General features: G+C 47.4%; 1 protein-coding gene across 2 annotated transcripts in view; it reads right to left on the bottom strand.

The window, feature by feature from the left end:
- The window catches only part of GOPC (golgi associated PDZ and coiled-coil motif containing), a 194006-nt gene that overhangs the window by 82596 nt on the left and 92267 nt on the right, over positions 1-19143 (bottom strand). For both annotated transcript variants that reach the window (XM_078648484.1, XM_078648485.1), the window contains exon 3: positions 677-852. In XM_078648484.1, coding sequence (XP_078504610.1) covers positions 677-852 — 176 coding nt within the window. The remainder of the gene's footprint in view (positions 1-676; positions 853-19143) is intronic.

Raw genomic sequence — 19143 nt, 5'->3', positions numbered from 1 at the left:
ATTTTAAGGAAGTGCTTCAAGAGTCATTTACTAGTTTTCCAAATAATACATTGCAATTTCTAGAAGTGTACAGACTTTGTCATTATGTTTTCCGTAGCTATATTCTTTCATCACTGAATCTGAGCAGTAACAGGAGTGAGTTAAGGATTTATCAGTTATGCCAAATGTACATAAGCCAGAAGCATATGCTACTAGAATATCTGGAGAGGGCAGGCTGATATAGGGAATATACAGAGAGGACAGCGCTGCAAAGCTTTCACCACTGACAAAAGAATAAGGGAATGCTAGGATGTGGACTGAAGAAGTGGCTATTCATATTGTGACTAATTAAATAGCTATCAACATACACAACAGGTTCTGCCTAAGTATTAGTATCAATAGCTGTGCTATACATTTCTTCTTAGGGTCTAATATGCTCTTAATGATACCTACAGTCTCTATTGAAGGTCCCGTAAGAATGTTATCTAATTAATTATCAATATTCACATTTTCTACACTTACATTTGGCTCTCCCCAAGGAGCAGTTATTTAAATCTGATCTCTCGCATGAAATGTCTTTAGATCAATATTAAAAATAGCAAAAATGTATGGCTAAAAATATGGCACAAAAAAAGACAACAAGCAAGACCTACAATTTAGTTAGATTTAGCTCAACATTCAGACTTATTGTGGTTACCTTCCTGCTAGCTCTTTGTCCAGGTACTTAGCGGCCAGCCTCGCTCCATATACCTCAGCCTGCAAAACTGCAATATGCCGACGAAGGGCTTGATTCTCCTTCCTTAGTAACTTCACCTCTGCTTCTAGTTGAGCTTCTTTCACCTTTTCTTTTTTATTCGCTTCAAGTTCTTTTTCCTACACCAATATTCATACAAACAGTGTAAGGTTATGTTACAGTAAATATACCCTGGAATGTGGAAAATATACTCTACTAAGACTGTCAAGGCATAGAGCTTTCAACCATATCAAAGTAATAGACTTATTATGGATTATGCTTAAGCCTAATAACCATGTTTCAAAATATACAACCACTTTAGTTGTCTTATTTTTGCATTTTCTTTTATGTTGAACACAAACTATGTTGAAGGCACTTTGTGAAAAAGCACAATAACTCAAAAACAAATGAATTAATCAATTGTTCCAAAAGTGCTATCACAACTGTTGTCTCAACAGAAGCAGCAGAAAGAATGATGAAGATTGTAGGTCAAATCAAAAAATCAAAGGAGGGAGGGAAGAGGAAAAAGGTAGATTTGTCCTCCTCTTGATACTGTTATCCAACATAGGGATTCTACCATGTATTATGTGAATATATATGCACCCTTGTGTGTAGTGCTATTTTTATTTGAAGTGTTTAGTCATACGTGAAAAATGGTGCAAAAGGATCAGAGCTTCTTCTCTCAATTTGTGGGAATAGCAAGGTTTCAAAAAATTGTAAAATCCCCCTCACACACTGAAACCTGATTCAGTGTCATGCTTCATCATTGGGGTCTTCCCACCCCTCTTCGGGACAGGGCGTTCTACGACTTATGTAGACGCAGGAGCACTTTATTCAGTGATTCGTGAGTATGTGTAGTGTGTGGGATCGTGAAAAGAAAATGTGAGATGGTTAAAAATTCTCTGGCTAGTGGAACGAAAAAACTTTGTCTTCCCTGGCTGAGAATAGTAAAAATGGGGAGGTGTAGGTGGTGTACTATAATGAGTCACCTCCTACAAGGTTGACATGTTTCAGAAGCCATCCCCTTGGCTTTCTTCCTCAGGACCAAAAAAACAATCCTTGTACCACCTCAATGGGCGATATGTACATTTATTCTATGACAGATAGTCACAAACACTGTCACATTGCACAATTTTTCACGTATGACTAAACACTTCAAATAAAAGTAAAAATAGCAGCACACACATGGGTGCATATATATATATTAACATAATACAAGGATGATTTTGAATGACACTTGGCGTAATATTTTAAAAGCATAGGACTTGCGAAGAAGATTGTATAATGCCCAATAGGACAACCCAATAATCCCTCATGAGACTGGGTCTAAAGTCTTTCCAACGCAAAAAAGGAACTCCTGAATAAGTAATTGCATGATTGCAGCAAACAGTAGGGTGATTGGTATAAAGAGAATCCAACCACTAATTTAAATGAAAGTGTAAAACAGATAGTATCTTAATACATGTAAAATGAATAGTGGCACACTCAATTTGAAATTCACTTTGGAAATTAAGAGTATTTGTTTTATATAGGGCCAGATGTAAAAAGGTTTTTTGCGGGCGCAAATGGGTTTTAGACCAGTTTGTGCCCGCAAAATACCTGAGGCCCATGTGCTAACCTTATTTTGCGACTCGCAAATTAGGATTAGCGACTCGCTATTAGGAAGGGGCGTTCCAAGGGCGTCCCTTCCGAATAGCGACTCCTTAAGCTTAGTAAGAATGTTTTGCGACCACTATTGGGGGTGGCAAAACACTTGCAGTTTAAGCACACGCAAACGGGAAGGGGTCGACAGAGGACCCCTTCCCATTTGTTAAAGTATGCGCAAATATTTTTTAAGGGCAGGCAGTGGTCCCAGGGAACACTGCCTGCCCTTAAAAAAATGAAACCGAAAAGTTTCATTTTAATTTTTTTAATGCATCCCGTTTTCCATTAAGGACAACGGGCTGCATTTTTTTTTTAAACTGCTTTATTTAAAAGCTGTCCCAGACATGAAGGTCTGCTGTCCCCAGCAGGCCACCATCCCTGGGAGTGCCAGCCATTCCTAATGGGGTCGCAAATTGCAACAGCCTCAATAATATGCAAAGGCATGCAATTTGCTACCCCTTTGGGAATGGCAAACAGTGTCTCAGACACTGTTGTGCATCCCAAATAGCGAGTCACAATTTGCAACTCGCTAATTGGCGGGAAGTACATCTGGCCCATAGTTTTTTACAATACTGAAAGGATTTCTTAATAGTAAATCAACTATTTAACATCTAGGTGTCACTGGAACAGCACACACACTAACAAAGCCACGGAGATATGTATCACAGTTCATATGGATGTGGCCTCAGTCAGTGCAGAATCCACTCAACAATTTTTAGTCTAAAAAACAGTCTGTGTTCTTTTTTTTAATTTTGATGATGAGTTGTTGTAAAATGTGCAAAGGTTGAACTGAATATTTAATTGACGTTTCAGTCTTTTTACACGAAGAAAGTACACGAGACCATCTTCAGGACTCAATCAATCAGAGTTTGTAAAGTGAAGCTACTCACCTGAGAGGGTCTCAAGGCTCTGTGGGGAGGAGGGGTGGGGATGTGCGGCTCCTAAGCCCTCGCAGAGAAACCTCAGAAGGCTACCATAGCCCATCACGGTGCGTGTGGTACCGGACGCTCATGGCTATTCGTCAAAAGCCAGGTCTTGAGGTCCTTCAGGAACTTGGAGAGAGTTGGTGTCTGGCGGAGGTGGAGCGGGAGGGTGTTCCATGCTTTGGCGGCGAGGAAGGGAAAGGAGTGGCCTCCTGTTCTGGTTTTCTTGACGCATGGTACTGTGGTGAGGGACGGCTGGGCTGAGCGGAGGGCTCTTTGGGGTGCGTGGAACGAGAGGCGGTGGTTCATGTAGGCGGGGCCGGTGTTGTGGAGGGCTTTGTGGGTGAGAAGCTTTAAGGTGATTCTCTTCTTGACTGAGAGTCAGTGTAGTGCCCGTAGGTGTTGGGTGGTGTGGCAATGGCGCAGTAGGTTAAGGACTAGTCTGGCAGGCTGCTTTTTCGATGTTCTGGAGTTTGCGGGTGAGGTTCTTGTTGATCCCGGCATAGAGTGCGTTGCCGTAATCCAGTCTGCTGCTGAAGTGGGTATGGGTGACTGTTTTCCTGTGTTCCAGGGGGATCAAGTTGAAAGTTTTACGTAGGAGACGGAGGGTGTGAAAACAGGAAGTGGTTGATCTAGCAGTCCATTTTTAGTTCGGAGTCCTGGATGATCCTGAGGTCGTGTGCGTGGACTGTGGGTGGGTCCCCGAGGGTGGGGGGCATTAGGTGTCACTCAGGTGTGTTCAGTTGTAGGCAGCTGTTCTTCATCCACCTGGCAACTGCTTCCATTCCTTCTTGAAAGCTGTGTTTCGAGATGTTGGGTTTGTTGGATAGTGAGAGTTATGTGTCGTCTGCGTACGATATGATGTTGAGTCTGTGTGCTCGGACGATGGAAGGGAGATGGGCCATATAGATATTGAACAGGGTGGGGTTCATGGAGGATCCTTAGGTGACTCCACAGGTTGTTGGCGTGGGCTCCGAGATGAAGGGAAGGTGTCCGAATCGCTGCATTCTGCCTGAGAGGTATGAGTGGATCCAGTCGATGGCTTTGTTCTGGATTCCTGCATTGTGGAGTCTACTGGCTAGGGTGCGGTGTGAAACTGTGTCGAAGGCTCCGGAGAGCTCCATGAGGATGAGGGCCACAGTCTCTCCGCTATCGAGGAGGGAGCGGATGTCATCTGTCGCAGCGATGAGGGCGGTCTCTGTGCTGTGGTTTTTCCTGAAACCTGATTGGGAGGAGTCAAGGATGTTCTTGTTGATGAAGGAGGAGAGTTGGCTGTTGACAGCTTTTTCAATGATTTTCGCCGGGTAGGGAAGTAGGGAGATCGGACCAAAGTTCTTGAGGTCAGTGGGGTCCGCCGAGGGATTCTTTAGGAGAGGTTCGATCTCCGCGTGTTCCCAGTCATCGGGGAAGGAGGCGGTTTCGAAGGATCGGTTGATGATTCTTTGCAGTTCGGGGGCATGATGTCTGCGGCTCTGTGGTAGAAGTGCTGGGGGCAGGGGTCCTTGGGGGCCCAAGAGAGGGTGGTCTTCATGGTCTTTAGGGTGTCAGGACAACCCCGCGCCGCACGGCCACCAGCTGTTGTGTGTGCACCTCGCCTCACTGCTGCCCGCAGCCTCGTAGAGCCTGCCTCGCCGATCCCGCCCCTCCGCCGTATTTGCGTGTACCGTTGAATCTTTTTTGTTTCCCTGCATTTTGTTAATCTTTTTGTTTCCCTTTTGGTTTTCTTGCATTTTGTTATTCTCAGTGCAGTTGTATTGTCTTTCAGCCCCCCTGTGCCTGCCCGCCCCGCTCCCTGCTTCCCGCCGCCGTGCTAGCGGCCACGCCCCCTTTTCGTTCTGTGCCCTCCCCGCTCCCGCCTCCCAGCTGCTCCTCCCTCCCTCCCACTTCGCCATAAATGGCGACCGCGCGGACTTCACGCGCAGCGGGCGCGCCGATTGTGCGCCAAAGGCAAGCCCGTCTGCGCCCGTCCGCGCCTGGACCGCGCCCAGCGCCAGGACCCCTGGTCCCCAGCAATGCAAGACCAACCGACGAACCTACGACGCCGCCACCCTCAACGCACTCAATGCCGGCCGGAACCCACGGACCCTTCTCCTGCCAAGCCTGCCGATTCACCTGCCTCCGGACCTGCTCCACCCCCGCCAAATCGAGCACCAGCAGTAACCACCTGAAGTGCATCCTGCTGAACACCCGCTCCGTCCACAGGTTCGCCGTGCAACTCTGGGACCTGCTCGACGCAACAGCACCGGACGTCACGTTCCTCACCGAAACCTGGATGAACGCCTCCTCAGCGCCAGACATCGCCATAGCCATCCCGGACGGATACAAGTTCACCCGGAAGGACCGCGTCAACCAGACAGGAGGAGGCATCGCCATCGCACACAAGAACACCATCCGCATCTCGACCAACTCCGACGACACCTTCACCGCCGCCGAACACCTGCACTTCCAGATACACACTGACCCCAAGACCACCCTCCGAGGCACCCTCATCTACAGACCCCCGGGACCACGCACACAATTCAGCGAAGACATCGCAGACTTCGTCAGCCCGCTCGCCCTGCCCTCCGCCGACTACATCCTCCTAGGGGACCTCAACTTCCACCTGGAGAACAACAACGACAGAAACACCACCGCCCTGCTGGACAACCTCGCCAACCTCGGACTCAAGCAACTGGTGAACACTCCCACCCACTACACCGGCCACACGCTTGACCCCGTCTTCTCATTCAGCAAGCACATCTCCTTCAGCCACGCCACCGGACTCCACTGGACCGACCACAGCTGCGTCCACTTCAGCTTCAGAAAAACTACGACCCACCACCACCCGCAACAGGTTCCCCGCCGGAGCTGGAGCAAGATCACCGCCTAGCAGCTCACCGCCTCCCTCAGCCAGAACACCCCCACCAACACAACGGACCCCAACGAAGCAGCCAGCAACCTCACCAAGTGGCTGACCGCCTGCGCCGACGACATCGCACCACTAAAGAACCCCAAGAGCAGACCCGTCAGCAAGAAAACCCCCTGGTTCACCGGCGAACTCAAGGAATCCAAGAAGAACTGCGGCACCCTGGAGAAAGCCTGGCGGCTCAACCAAACCAGAGACAACATGACCGCCCTCAAGCACGCCACCCGCAAACACCATCAGCTGATCCGCGCCACCAAGAAGTCGGCACTCAAAGAACGACTGGACAACAACGCCCACGACAGCAAGGAACTTTTCAGCATCGTCAAAGAGTTCTCCAACCCCAGCGCCGGAAACAACGACATCACCCCCTCGCAAGACCTCTGCAACTCACTTGCCGCGTTCTTCCACCGCAAGATCGCCGACATACGCAACAGCTTCAACGCACAGACAACGCACCCTATCACCGAACCAACGCCCGCCGCCACCACCCTCTGCAACTGGACCCCGATCAGCACCTTAGACACCACCCGCACAATGAACTCCATCCACTCCGGATCACCAACCGACCCCTGCCCACACCACGTCTTCAACAAAGCCGACGCCATCATCGCACCCCATCTCCGGAACATCATCAACTCCTCCTTCCACACCGCCACCTTCCCGGAAAGCTGGAAGCACGCCGAGCTGACTGCCCTCCTGAAGAAACCAACGGCGGACCCCACCGACCTCAGGAACTACCGTCCCATCTCGCTCCTTCCCTTTCCGGCCAAAGTCATCGAGAAGACCGTCAACAGACAGCTTGCCGCCTTCCTCGAGACGAACGGATCCCTCGACCCCTCGCAGTCCGGGTTCCGGGCCAACCACAGCACCGAGACCGCCCTAATCGCAGCCACCGACGACATCAGAACCCTGATCGACAATGGGGAAACAGCGGCCCTCATCCTCCTGGACCTCTCTGCAGCGTTCGACACCGTCTGCCACCACACCCTAGTGAAGCGCCTCAGCAACATCGGGGTCCGAGAGAAAGCACTGGAGTGGATCATCTCGTTCCTCGCCGGAAGAACCCAGAGAGTCCGCCTCCCCCCGTTCAGATCCGAGGTAACCGAAGTCATCTGCGGCGTACCACAAGGATCTTCCCTCAGCCCAACAATCTTCAACATCGACATGAGCCCCCTCGTAGCCATTGCATGCCAACACAACCTCAACATCATCTCCTACGCCGACGACACCCAGCTGATCCTCTCCCTCACCAACGACCCCACCACCGCCAGAGCCAACCTACACGAAGGGATGAAAGACGTCGCCGACTGGATGAGGAACAGCCGCCTCAAACTGAACTCAGACAAAACGGAAGTCCTCATCACCCTCCGCCTGGGACGACTCCTGGTGGCCCCCAGCCCTGGGCACCGCTCCCAAACCAACAGACCACGCACGCAACCTGGGCTTCATCCTGGACTCCTGCCTGTCGATGACCAGACAAGTCAACGCCGTCTCATCTTCATGCTTCAACACCCTGCGCATGCTCCGCAAGATCTTCCGATGGATCCCCACTGAAACCAGGAAGACCGTCACCCAGGCACTCGTCACCAGCCGCCTGGACTACGGGAACACCCTCTATGCCAAAACCACAGCCAAACTTCAAAAAAGACTCCAGCGCATCCAGAACGCCTCCGCACGACTCATCCTGGACATCCCACGACACAGACACATCACCGGACGCCTGAGAGACCTGCACTGGCTCCCAGTCAGCAAGAGGATCACGTTCAGACTCCTCACCCACGCACACAAGGCTGTCCAGGACCTGGGCCCTAAGTACCTCAACGACCGCATGACCTTCTACACGCCCACCCGCTAGCTACGATCGACCAGCCACGCCCTCGCCACCATACCACGCATCCGCAAAGCCACCGCCGGAGGAAGATCCTTCTCCTACCTGGCAGCCAAGACCTGGAACACCCTCCCCACCCACCTTCCGCGAACCCAGGACCATCTCTCCTTCAGAAGGCAGCTCAAGACCTGGCTGTTCGAGCAGTAGCGGTCCCCCTCCCCCAGCGCCTTGAGACCCCCCGGGTGAGTAGTGCGCTTTATAAATGCCGTGATTGATTGATTGATCTGCGATGCTGAGGGCGGTCTAGCTGTCCATTGTCGGCTGTGTGGTGCAGGAGGTGGAGGGTGCGGGTGTCTCGAGGAGGATGTTGTTGTCAAAGATGTCACAGATTGTCTTGATTTTGTGTTGGAAGAAGGTGCTGAGTTTGTCGCAGAGGTCCTGGGAAGGTGGGATGTCGGACTCGCTGTTGGGTTTGGCGAACTCTTTGATGATCCAGAAGAGTTCCTTGCTGTTGTGTGCGTGGGTGGAGATGCTGTCCTGGAGTGCTTTCTTCCTTGAGTGTCTGATGAGTTTGTGGTAGGTAGTGGTGGCTGTTTGGTACTTGTCGAGGTTCACTGGAGTGTTGGATTTCCTCCACAGTTTCTCGAGACGTCTGCAGGTTCGTCTTGATTCTCGGAGTTCGGTGGAGAACCAGCTGGCCTTCTAGGCGCGAGGGTTGGAAGTTTTCTTGAGGGGGGCTACGGTGATGGCAGTCAGTGAGCCATTTGTGTAGGGTACGGGCAGCAGTGGTTGGGTAGTTGTCTGGGGCGGTGGGAGCGGAGCCACTGAGGGTGGCAGTGAGTTGCTCGTTGGAGGCGTCTGCGGGGGGTATTCGCTCTGTAGGCTAAGTGGACGCAGCAGTGGTCCATCCATGGGAATTCGGAGGTGTGGCTGAAAGAGATGGAGTTTCCTGCTGTGAAGATAGGGTCGGGGTGTGTCCTACTGAGTGCATAGCTTCTGGTACGATCTGACTGAGTCCGATGACGTGGAGGTTTTCCAAGAGGGAGGTGGAGTTGGGGTCTTGGCGGCTGTGAAGGTGAAAGTTGAGTTCACCCAGCAAAATATAGTCGGTGGAGGTGATGGCATGCGGGGTGATTATTTCGGAGGTGGAGTTGGAGAAAGGTGTGCAGGGTCCGGGAGGGCGGTAGATGAGGGTGCCATGTAGTGTGGTGGTCGGATTGACCTGTAACTTGAAGTGGAGGTGTTCCATGAGGTTTGTAGGCCCATCGTTGTAGGTACTCAGGCGGAGGTTGGCGTTGTGGGCGATGCAGCCTCAGAGGTGGTTTGGGTGGTCCTTCTGGGTGATTTTGTATCCTTCAGGGATGGCGATCTCAATGTCAGGTCCCGAAGTGGCGCTTGTTCAGGTTTCGGTGAGAAAAGCAACGTCGGGAGAGGTGCTGTTGAGGACTGGGTGTCGAAAGACAAAAAAAAGGCAGACCCTCGTTGGATCCAAAAATGCAAAAGATAGATTCTGCTTACTGAGTAGCCATATCAATGGTATACTTATTTAAATACAACAGTAGAGTCTCATCAATAGCAACCAATTTCCAAAGCAAAATAAGAACAGACACTTGAGAGGTAAATGAAACTCTAGCTTTTGATTCTCTTGTGGAAGACTGCTGGGTGTTTCATTTACCTCTCAATCTTGATGAGAATATTAAGAACTACATTTGAGTCCCATTGTGGCATCACAAAGGGCTTTGGCAGAAACATATGTTGCACACCTTTAAGAAAAAGCATAACAGATGATTTGAACACACACGTCGGGTAAGGTAAATGTGAAAAGGCTGAGATGGCCAACAAGTAACCTTTAAAAGTTCTTGCTTGACCACAGACAAAACAAACGACATCATATCTGACAGTTTAGTCAGCAACAGGACAGTCTGCCTGGTGCCGCACCCAGACACAAATATATCCCAGCACCAGCCATACATTGATATTGTGAAGGCTGCGTGGCTGTCAGGATGACATCAATGACTTCAGGATGGAGGTGTGAGGAGATTACCTATTGCTGCTTAATCGCCAGACATGGAGGTGCAGATTGTGTCGGCCTGAGTGCAAGACCCTGCATTGCTGCTGTGACAGAAATTCCTCCCGAAGCAGCAGTCTGATTGGAAGACGGATGCTCAGGTCCAGAGGTTCCAAGAAGCACACTCTCCTTGCCCGATCAGGAGCAATAGGATAACTTGGGCCTAGTCATTCCTCATCTTCTTCAGACCTTGGGGTAGGAGCGATATAAGCGGAAAGGCATATAAAGTTCCTGTGCTCCACCCTATGAAGAATGAGCCTCCAAGAGAGACATTCTTGGAAACTCTGGCGCGCAAAAGTGTTCACACGGTGTGTTCTTGTTGGTGGTGAAAAGATCAAGACAAAGTTATCTCCACGGCTAGAAGACACAGTGCTCCACCTCCAGGTTTAACTGGTATTCGTGATGAGCTAAGTGTTGTCACTAGAGGTTGTCAGCCCTGGAGTGTAAAGATCTTGCCACGTGATGTACAACCAGTGAAATGATTTGACAGTTGTTCCAGAGGCGCAGTGCCTGCTGGCAAAGGAAACAGAATCTCACCCTTCTCTGCTTGTTGCAGTACCAGATAGTGGAGGGACTGTCCATGAAATCCTTCACCAAACGTCCTTTGATGGTGGGCAGGAAGCCCTTCAACGCCCAAAAATTTGTCTGCAACACAAATTGACGTGGAGGCGCGTCTCCGCCGGAGACTAGAGTCCTTTGATCTCCACCTCTCCCAGATGGCCTCCCTACAGTGATATTCACATCACAAAAAATAAACCCTGGTTGAAGTAGGGGGAGGGGTCTGCCTATGGTCCAATTGCAGATGAGTAGCCACCACTGCAGATCTTTTTTGCAGTTCTCTGCAACACCTCAATTAAATCTGGCTGGTTCCCCTGATGCTGGGCCCACTTTGACTTTAGATCTCAGTTCAGAGCTCACATATGGCATCTTGAATGGTAGGTGAGCAGGATGCAGGTGGTTAGCAGGCCAAGAAGCCTCAGAGAAATCCTCCCTAAGACCCCAAAAAAAGAGGCTAAAACATCTGGATCATTGCCGGAGTTCATTGGTCTGGAGGAAACACCCAAAAGTGCACCACACCCAGGATACTTTCCATAAAAGGGAGCCTTTGAGAAGGAGCCAGGTGTGAATTCGGCAGCAATGCTGTCAAGAGGTTCGAGACTGTCTGGAGGTGGTCCAAGACAGACTGAAGGGAGCCCACTTTTAACAGCCAGTTGTCGTGGTACAAGGAAACTGGTGTCCCATCCTCCGAAGATGGGAAGAGACCACCATCACCTTTGTGAACACCCAGGGAGCACTGGTGAGCACGAAAGGGAGCACAGCAACCCGAAAATGCATGTGGCCTACCATTAACTGCAAGCAATGCCTGTAGGTCGGGAATGTGAGCAGGTCCAATGCCCAACGCCACCATCCAGTCTCCAGGATCCATGGCAGAAAGAAACTGGGCCAGCTTGTGAATCTTGAATTTGTCCTTCAACAGAAAGGCTTTGAGAGGGCGAAGAAAATAAAATAATAATCGGACAAAGGCCTCCAGCCTTCTCCAGCAAAACGAAGTAGTAGGATTAACTTCTTGTCTCTACTCCAGAGATCGTAACTTCTCTATGGCCTGTTGGGCCAAAACAGCCTGCATTTCCTGGTGCAAAACGGACAGATGGTCCTCCGAAAGCTGCTCTGACATAGGTGGCAGGAGCAGCAGGTTGAAGTGAAATGGAAGGAGGTAGCCCTGTTGAACAATTTGAATAGCCCACCTGTCAGATGTAATGTTTTGCCACCCCGGTAGAAAGTAGCTAACCTGATCTCTCGCAGGATGAGTTTGAGGTTGTTCCCGGAGAGCGGGAATGGAGGCAGGCACTGCCCCTGATCGTTGTCTATTGGTCCCACTGTCACAACCTTGAAAGGGTGGGAGTCCTGTTGTGTGGAATGCAGCGTCTAATACGGTTAATGCGCTAAGCCCTTGGCATATCCCTATAAAGAGCAAAACTGTTGGGGAGTTCCAAACTAATGTTGAAAAGCCCATAGAAAGTGCTTTGGATCCTCATTCTTTAAAAATGCTCCTTTTCGAGAAAACAGACCGGAACTGTCAAAGGGCATTTCCAATAGGGGCATCAGGACGTTCCGGGAGTAGCCTGTGGATCTTATCCATGTGTGGCACAAGAGCACCACGCTCGCCACAATAGTCCTTCCTAAACAATCAGTGGTGTCTAGGCCAGAGGGGATGGCGAATTTGCCACATCCCAGCCAGCCTGAATAGTTTGGGCAAACGAGGCCTGCAAGTCTTCTGGGATTGCTGGTAAGATCTCATCAACCATGTCTCAGAGTGCATGGATGTCATGACCAAGTAGCCAGCTGGCATTGACATTCTTTTAGCAAATGTTTCCATACCTTTGGACTCTCTGCATAGAGGAGTCTGAAAGGTGTTAACGTTCACTCTGCTGGTCGACACCTGCAACACCAAACTCTCAGGAATTGTCCAGGTCGTCTGTTACTGGTCTATGCCAGCATGCAACCTTGAAATTAACCTGAGCACCAAAACATGGTTTAGTCCAAGTGCCAAATACCATGTCAGCACAGGCCTCTTTGAAGGACATGAGCGGTGCGGTCAGTTCCTGGCCAAGCTGAAGGATCTCAGTGAGAACTTTTGTTTTTGCCTCCATAGTGGGAAGGGGGAGGACTTTAGCAGCCGTTCTAATAACAGTAGTGAAAGATGTACTTTCGTCCGTAGCTGGTCAAGGAAGGGAATCCTACCCAGTATTGGGTGAGGTACCCAACCCACTGGCATTTTGTAGGTCAATATACCAACTGTCTTTATCGTAAGGTGAGGCAAACTATTTCCCATCCCCTCCATTGAAACAGTGTCTGAATCTGCGGGATTAAGTACTGGCTAGTTCACATCAATATCTGGATCCAGCATCAGTTGAGACGAACTTGGCTTGAAGTCTAATAACAGAACAGGTTCCTACTTCTCCTCTGGAGCTGGCGTGGATATTTAGCAGATCGGCACAGATTTCAGCACTGGATTTGAAGCCAGCACAGAAGGCGTGGTGAACCCAAAGCAGGTTGAAGTGGCACACATTGTGGAGAGGACAGATCTGCTGGCGGAAACCCGACTGGATAACCCTATGGATCCTTGGGGCCAGAATGCATGGCAGAGGAAGCATTAAGAGTGGCAAAGATGTGCAGCATGGTGATGTCTCTCAACAAGGATTCGACCTGCTGCAGCGTTGCTGATGGACCCTGGAACTTTGGGTGTATCGTGACCTCTCAGTGCAACAGAAGCGAGACCGGAGGCACAATGATGCCCTTGTGCCTTCTCTGGAGAACAAGAGTGGCAGGAAGGGGCAGAGTCCCGCTTGTTCTTCTTAGATTTACCCGAAGACTTCAACCGCACAGAAGATCCCCTGTGGGAATGACTTCTGGAGTGGGTCTGCATTCTTGACTTTGACCTTTTACCTGCCTTAGGTCTTGTGGTGTTTCACCACATAGACCTTCACTTCATGTTCCCTGATGACTTTCTGACTCTGGGAGCAGTTGTTGCAGGCCTTTAAGTCGTGCGTGGAACCCAAACACAAGAGGTATACCTTGTGGAGGTCTGTCACAGACATCTTTTTGCGAAAGTCCATACAAGGTTTAAACACTGTTGTCTTACAGGGTGACATATTCCCTTGCATACTGGAAAAAGAAAAAAGAAGAAAAAAAAGAAAAAAAAAAGAAACAATAAGAAGAAAAAGAAGAAGAAGAAAAAGAAAAAGAAGAAATTCTGCAGGTATCCAACACAGTTCAGTTAATATCTGTGTTTCAGATACAGGACAGCTACTCAACCCATCATAAACTTGAAACAGCTGCCCTTTATAATAATGAACCCCGTATTTCCTTACAAACTAAACTCTTTTGTCGCAGCCACATACTTTCAAATTCCTCTGACTGCTATGGAATGGTCACTTTTGGGCCATGGAGAGGTCTGGGTTAGGAGCAACGAGGACGGACAAGGTGGGAAACAACTGCTAAAGGGCAACCATTTTTGGCTCTTCTCTTCCAGGGACAGTGATAGGGAGCTACAGAACACAGCTGAGAGTCTGCAAGTCCTTGGTGAATGGTGTGCAAACTCTGGCAAGGGCTCATTCGCATGCCAATTATTAATGGACAATTGACAGGAAAGGGGTTGAGCCTAGATCATTTTACGCCTCATTTTTTCTTTTTCCCCTCTATCCCTTAAAGCTTTTCTTGATGTTCGAATGAAATCGTCAAATTTATATCAGAAATCGGCAGGAAACGCTAAAATGGCTTGAGTTGAGGTGCCTAGAGTTTTCTCAGGCCTAGCTATTTAGTGTAATATGTATTTCTGTGTTATTTCAATTCTCATAGGAAAACGTACTGTGAAACTTACTATAAGTCTGCAGAAGTCACAGTGCACAGCCTGGGTCTGATTCTTGGGTAGAAGTGACGCATGGATGATGCTTGCACCTCCACCTCTATGTGTTAGCAGCACCACTGGTGAATATGTATGTGGTCACCATTGTTACTGGCTTCTGGTAGGGACGATTTCAAGCATGGGAATGAATCTAACAACGATCTTGGACAAAAGCTGCAAAAAAAGATCCCATGACTTTGATTAATTGCAGCCAATTCTTACTCCCAATTTATGCCATTAAGTTTTTTCTGGTATATAAGTTAACTACGTCTCCCACCAGAAGATACAGATGTCCATTGAACCACCTGAGTTATCCATTACACTTCTATTAACATTTGCAAAAATAACATCTTCAGAGTAGGCACGGAACAAAGGGAAACATGCCAACAACTTCTGTACAGGCTGTGAACGAAAAGCCCTTGCATTATTCCAGAAAACAAACATTTCTGGAAATCTAGGATACCAATCACCATAATCGTTAAGATAGTCTAGCAAAAACCCAATACAGACAATAGAAATGCATCTAGTGCAACCTCCACTAAATGCAGAGAGATAAACCACTCCTTCTTCAATGTATACCGGTTGAAATTAAACTGCTCCGCAACCAGTTTCCTGGGAAACAGTCTCCCTAATCTCTTCAAACACTGCAAAAGAGATGTACACAGAGAACATTTACCTCACCAACATATATGACCACTTTCCGGAGAAGAGCAGAGCACAGTGACTTAAGAATCAACAATCATGTTCAAGACAGCTAGGATAGGGAGACACGCAACCCACAGACTGACTGACACTTAATTTTCCACAAGGATAGTCTCCACACATAAAGCACTATCAAAGCAAGCAACTAGGCAAGAAACGACTCAACACAAAAGGCTGTTAAGGAGCTAGTGAGTGGCAAGTGGCGGTAGGACAAAAATCTGCTAGATACTTGGACCACTAGAAACATTTGAAGGAGTAGAAGGCTGCTATGATAGATGCAGCCGTACGTTTTTAGAAAGGAGATCCTATCCATGTTATCAAACTTAATGAGAGTCATCAACTGATGAAAATGGCTTCTAAGTACTGTGGAGCCACATTGATCTTAAGAGGGGAACTCCTTTGAAATAACAGCAGAAGGCCAGAGTTAGAAGCTGGCTCCTTGGTGGAAGGACTTGCATATGTTGAACCACCAGCAGATAATGCACTGCAAATAAGTAAAGTAGTGAAGCTGGTCATGCTTTAATAGAAGGCTGACAAACCTTAAGATGTATATTATGCATGTGTTGTTACTTTTTATTAAACCTATTTCAATCTGGTAGGTCAAACATTCAACACTGCACTCAATACACCCTGCTGACTTTCCTACAAGGCTCCCGCGCCAGCACTCAGCTCCTACAAAACTTCTTGCCGGGGTCACACTTGTCAAAATAGTGAAAGCACAAATAATAAAGAATTGCTGTAGAATTCACATTTAATTGTGGATTTTTGTGCACTGCGGAATGCTGTCATATAAGATAAATTAGTGGGGACACCAACAGTGCTTGTTGTACTATTGTGGAATTTCAGCTAAATGTTTACAACACCTAAGTGCAACTAAAAAACACTGAGAAATGACATGCAGGTTAAAGGTTTTTCAGTTTAGAACTCCTAAACTACGCATGCAACTAAGAATTTGTGGACTATTCCCACACTGTGCTCGAGAGTTGTTAGACCTGGCACCATTAGCGTGGGTTTCCCCTGTATTTTTGCCTTTGCCTCCTGTGTTTTTGCTGTGTGTGGACTTCGTTATTGCTGGTCTAGATGCTTTGGGTACTTAGCCACTTTTGTTCAGTGCCAATGTGCAAGTGCTCCCTGTGTAAATTATTGCTATGGATTAATGATTGGCATATTTGATTTACTGGTCAGGCCCTAGTACAGTGCACTGTGTACCCAGGGCCTGTCAATCAAATGCTGCTAGTGGGCCTGCAGCACTGATTGTGCCACCCACATAAGCAGCCTATGCACAGCCATGCCTGTCACAAATAAATACAATAAATCGAATTTCCGGTTTAACTCTTCAATTATTCAACATTTTTCCTGAATAACTTTAACAATTTTTTCTCTTTTCGTCAATTTATTTTACTCATTCTTGTAGTTGTGCATGGTTGTTCAAAAACACAGGAGAATTAGATGTTTCCGTATGTTACGATTATATTTAAAATCAGCCAATGTATTTCGGGCTAAACCGTTCGTCAGGGGCATTGTGACATCTTTTCCATTCCATCGGTCAACGAGCCACTGCCTGCACTAAGCCGTGAGGACACCGCACGCTGCAATGCTTCAATCTCACATCGTAACCACAGCGGTTGTCCAGACCGACTCGCATAGGTACGTTAGCCGCAACAAGCAAGGTCATGTCTCAGAGTCTGTTGATGCTTTAGCTGATCCGTACCGACGCAGTTGGCTGGAATTGTTAGACTCAGTTTGGTCCTGTTGGTTTTGATAAATGTTTTGCTGATTTGTCTAAACTGGTGTAGTGTTTTCATTGTGTTACTGTATGCATGCACAAATGCTTTACACACTGCCTCCGAGATAAGCCTGTCTGCTCGTGCCAAGCTACCAAGGGGATGAGTAGGGGTTATTTTAGAAGGGTTATCCCCATTACCCTGACTAGGAAGAAGGGTCCTTAGTTGGACAAAGATACCTACCTCTGGCAACCAGAGACCTCCATTTCTAACAGGAGTGTGCAAGTAAACCCCAAGGAGTTGAATTAGCAAAGGCTAGCACAACTGTCCTCTGGATCATAGGAGCCTGTGAATCTTGGGCAGGATTCAATTACCATCAATAATCCATAGTCAGCTGAGTTGTAGCCAGCTACAAACTACTGTGGTGAAAGCAGGACTAAAAACAGGCTGCGCAGACGGCAGCCAAGCCTTAAGGGCTAAAGAGTTGTATTTCTGTTTTATCTCCCATTTTTCATACATTTCCTCTAGGCAGAGGGAGATACAAAGCATCTGCTGGTGCTGGCATGAAAGAGAAGATCGTTTTTTCTGGCCATGTACACCTTCCGCCTCAAGAGATTATTTTCATAGTGGAGTTATTCCTGAATATGTGGTGGAAGAGGAGAAATAGGATTTTGGGGATGTGTGACCCCCTTTTCAGTGACAAAAGAACTTGCTCAAAAAGGCCCCATGATTGGGTACATCGTTTGGTCTGCTGACGACAACGTTAACAAGGCCCAATTTGGAATTTATCATTGTTTAATTGTAACATGTTGAATTTTATTGAAGTGAGAATACAGTAGGATTACATAGCAGAGATGTAATGACAAGACAGCAGTTTCTGAAAGCTCTATGAATGACTGCTACTGTAAATTGTTTAATACAGATCGTACAACATTTGAAATCATATTTAAAAGCCCAAGTAGACTACTGGGTAAAACTACAAAGAAAACCATATTTCACAAATGCGAAACACATATTGCTATACTGCATTAAGATAGAAGGTGAAGTAAAATAAAATGTGAACATGTTTCGTATCCTACGATGATGACCAGGAATTACTTAAGCATGTGAATTGATAGTACCTACATGCTGAGAAGTTCCTGAAATGAGGAGCCAAGAATATGCAGATGGGCCAGAAAAATAAACAATTTAAGACATAAGTAAACCCAGAGAAAGAACATGCGGTTTGTTTTTCAACCTGGGTTATATGATGATAAACACGAGCTAGGTTACAGAGCACATATACATATTTAAAAACTCACTAGGTCAAGCAGAAAACAAGCATGGGCCATACTTACCATTTTCTCCACTGAGGGGACAGACTTAAGATAGAAAAGAAAAGAGGAATTATTAGAAAGTTAAAAGTGTGCAGGAAAAGGAGACGACAGAAAACTCAAGGGAACACAAGACAAAACCAAACTTTAATATTCACACCTGTGGATAAAGGATCAGGTATCTTTCACAACGTGACCGAAATTGTACAAAGACAAAATGTTCAAGCCATTAATTTTTGTTTTTAAATCGCACACTCCATAAGCTTAAGTTTTAATGTTGCCAGATGAGAATTTACTGGTTGCAAAAATGTGAAAGGGAGGTATAATGTTAATGTTATGTTACAGAAACTGTGTAGGGAAGTACGAGCAATTTAATGGGGAGCTTCACAAATGATTAGACATAAATTGTCTGATGTTGACGTGTTTGGCAAACGTAAAATATTGGAGGGTTAGTGCCTGCTTAAGGCAAGCACTAAACATTTGCAAAGCAATGTGCAATCTATCTAAATTGGATAGATTATGCTCTGTAAAGGAGGACATTATACTAAAGTTTTGTTACAGATACTGTATAGGGTACGAGCAATTTAATGGGGAGCTTCACAAATAACTAGACATACTGTGTCTGATGTTCAAAATAATTGACATGTGCACAGTCATTGCAGCTGAATTTGCAAATACGTCGGAAATCACAATAGACCAAGTGATTTGTGATTCACAAATATATTACGAATCAAAAAGCCCGCATTGTGACCCCTTGCGAATTGCAAGGGAAAGGAATGAGCAAATGGACTTTCACCCTCCCTTATGATTCACAAAAGTATGCACAAATGCTTTGTGGAGTGTTTTGCAAATCCAAAACATTAGTGCCTGCTAAAGGCAAGCACTAAACATTTGCAAAGCAAAGTGCAATTTGTCTAAA

Source organism: Lissotriton helveticus, chromosome 6, assembly GCF_964261635.1.
Source record: "Lissotriton helveticus chromosome 6, aLisHel1.1, whole genome shotgun sequence".
Taxonomy (NCBI): Eukaryota; Metazoa; Chordata; class Amphibia; order Caudata; family Salamandridae; genus Lissotriton; species Lissotriton helveticus.
Note: the sequence above shows the minus strand (reverse complement) of the source record. Positions and strands in the feature narration are given on the sequence as shown.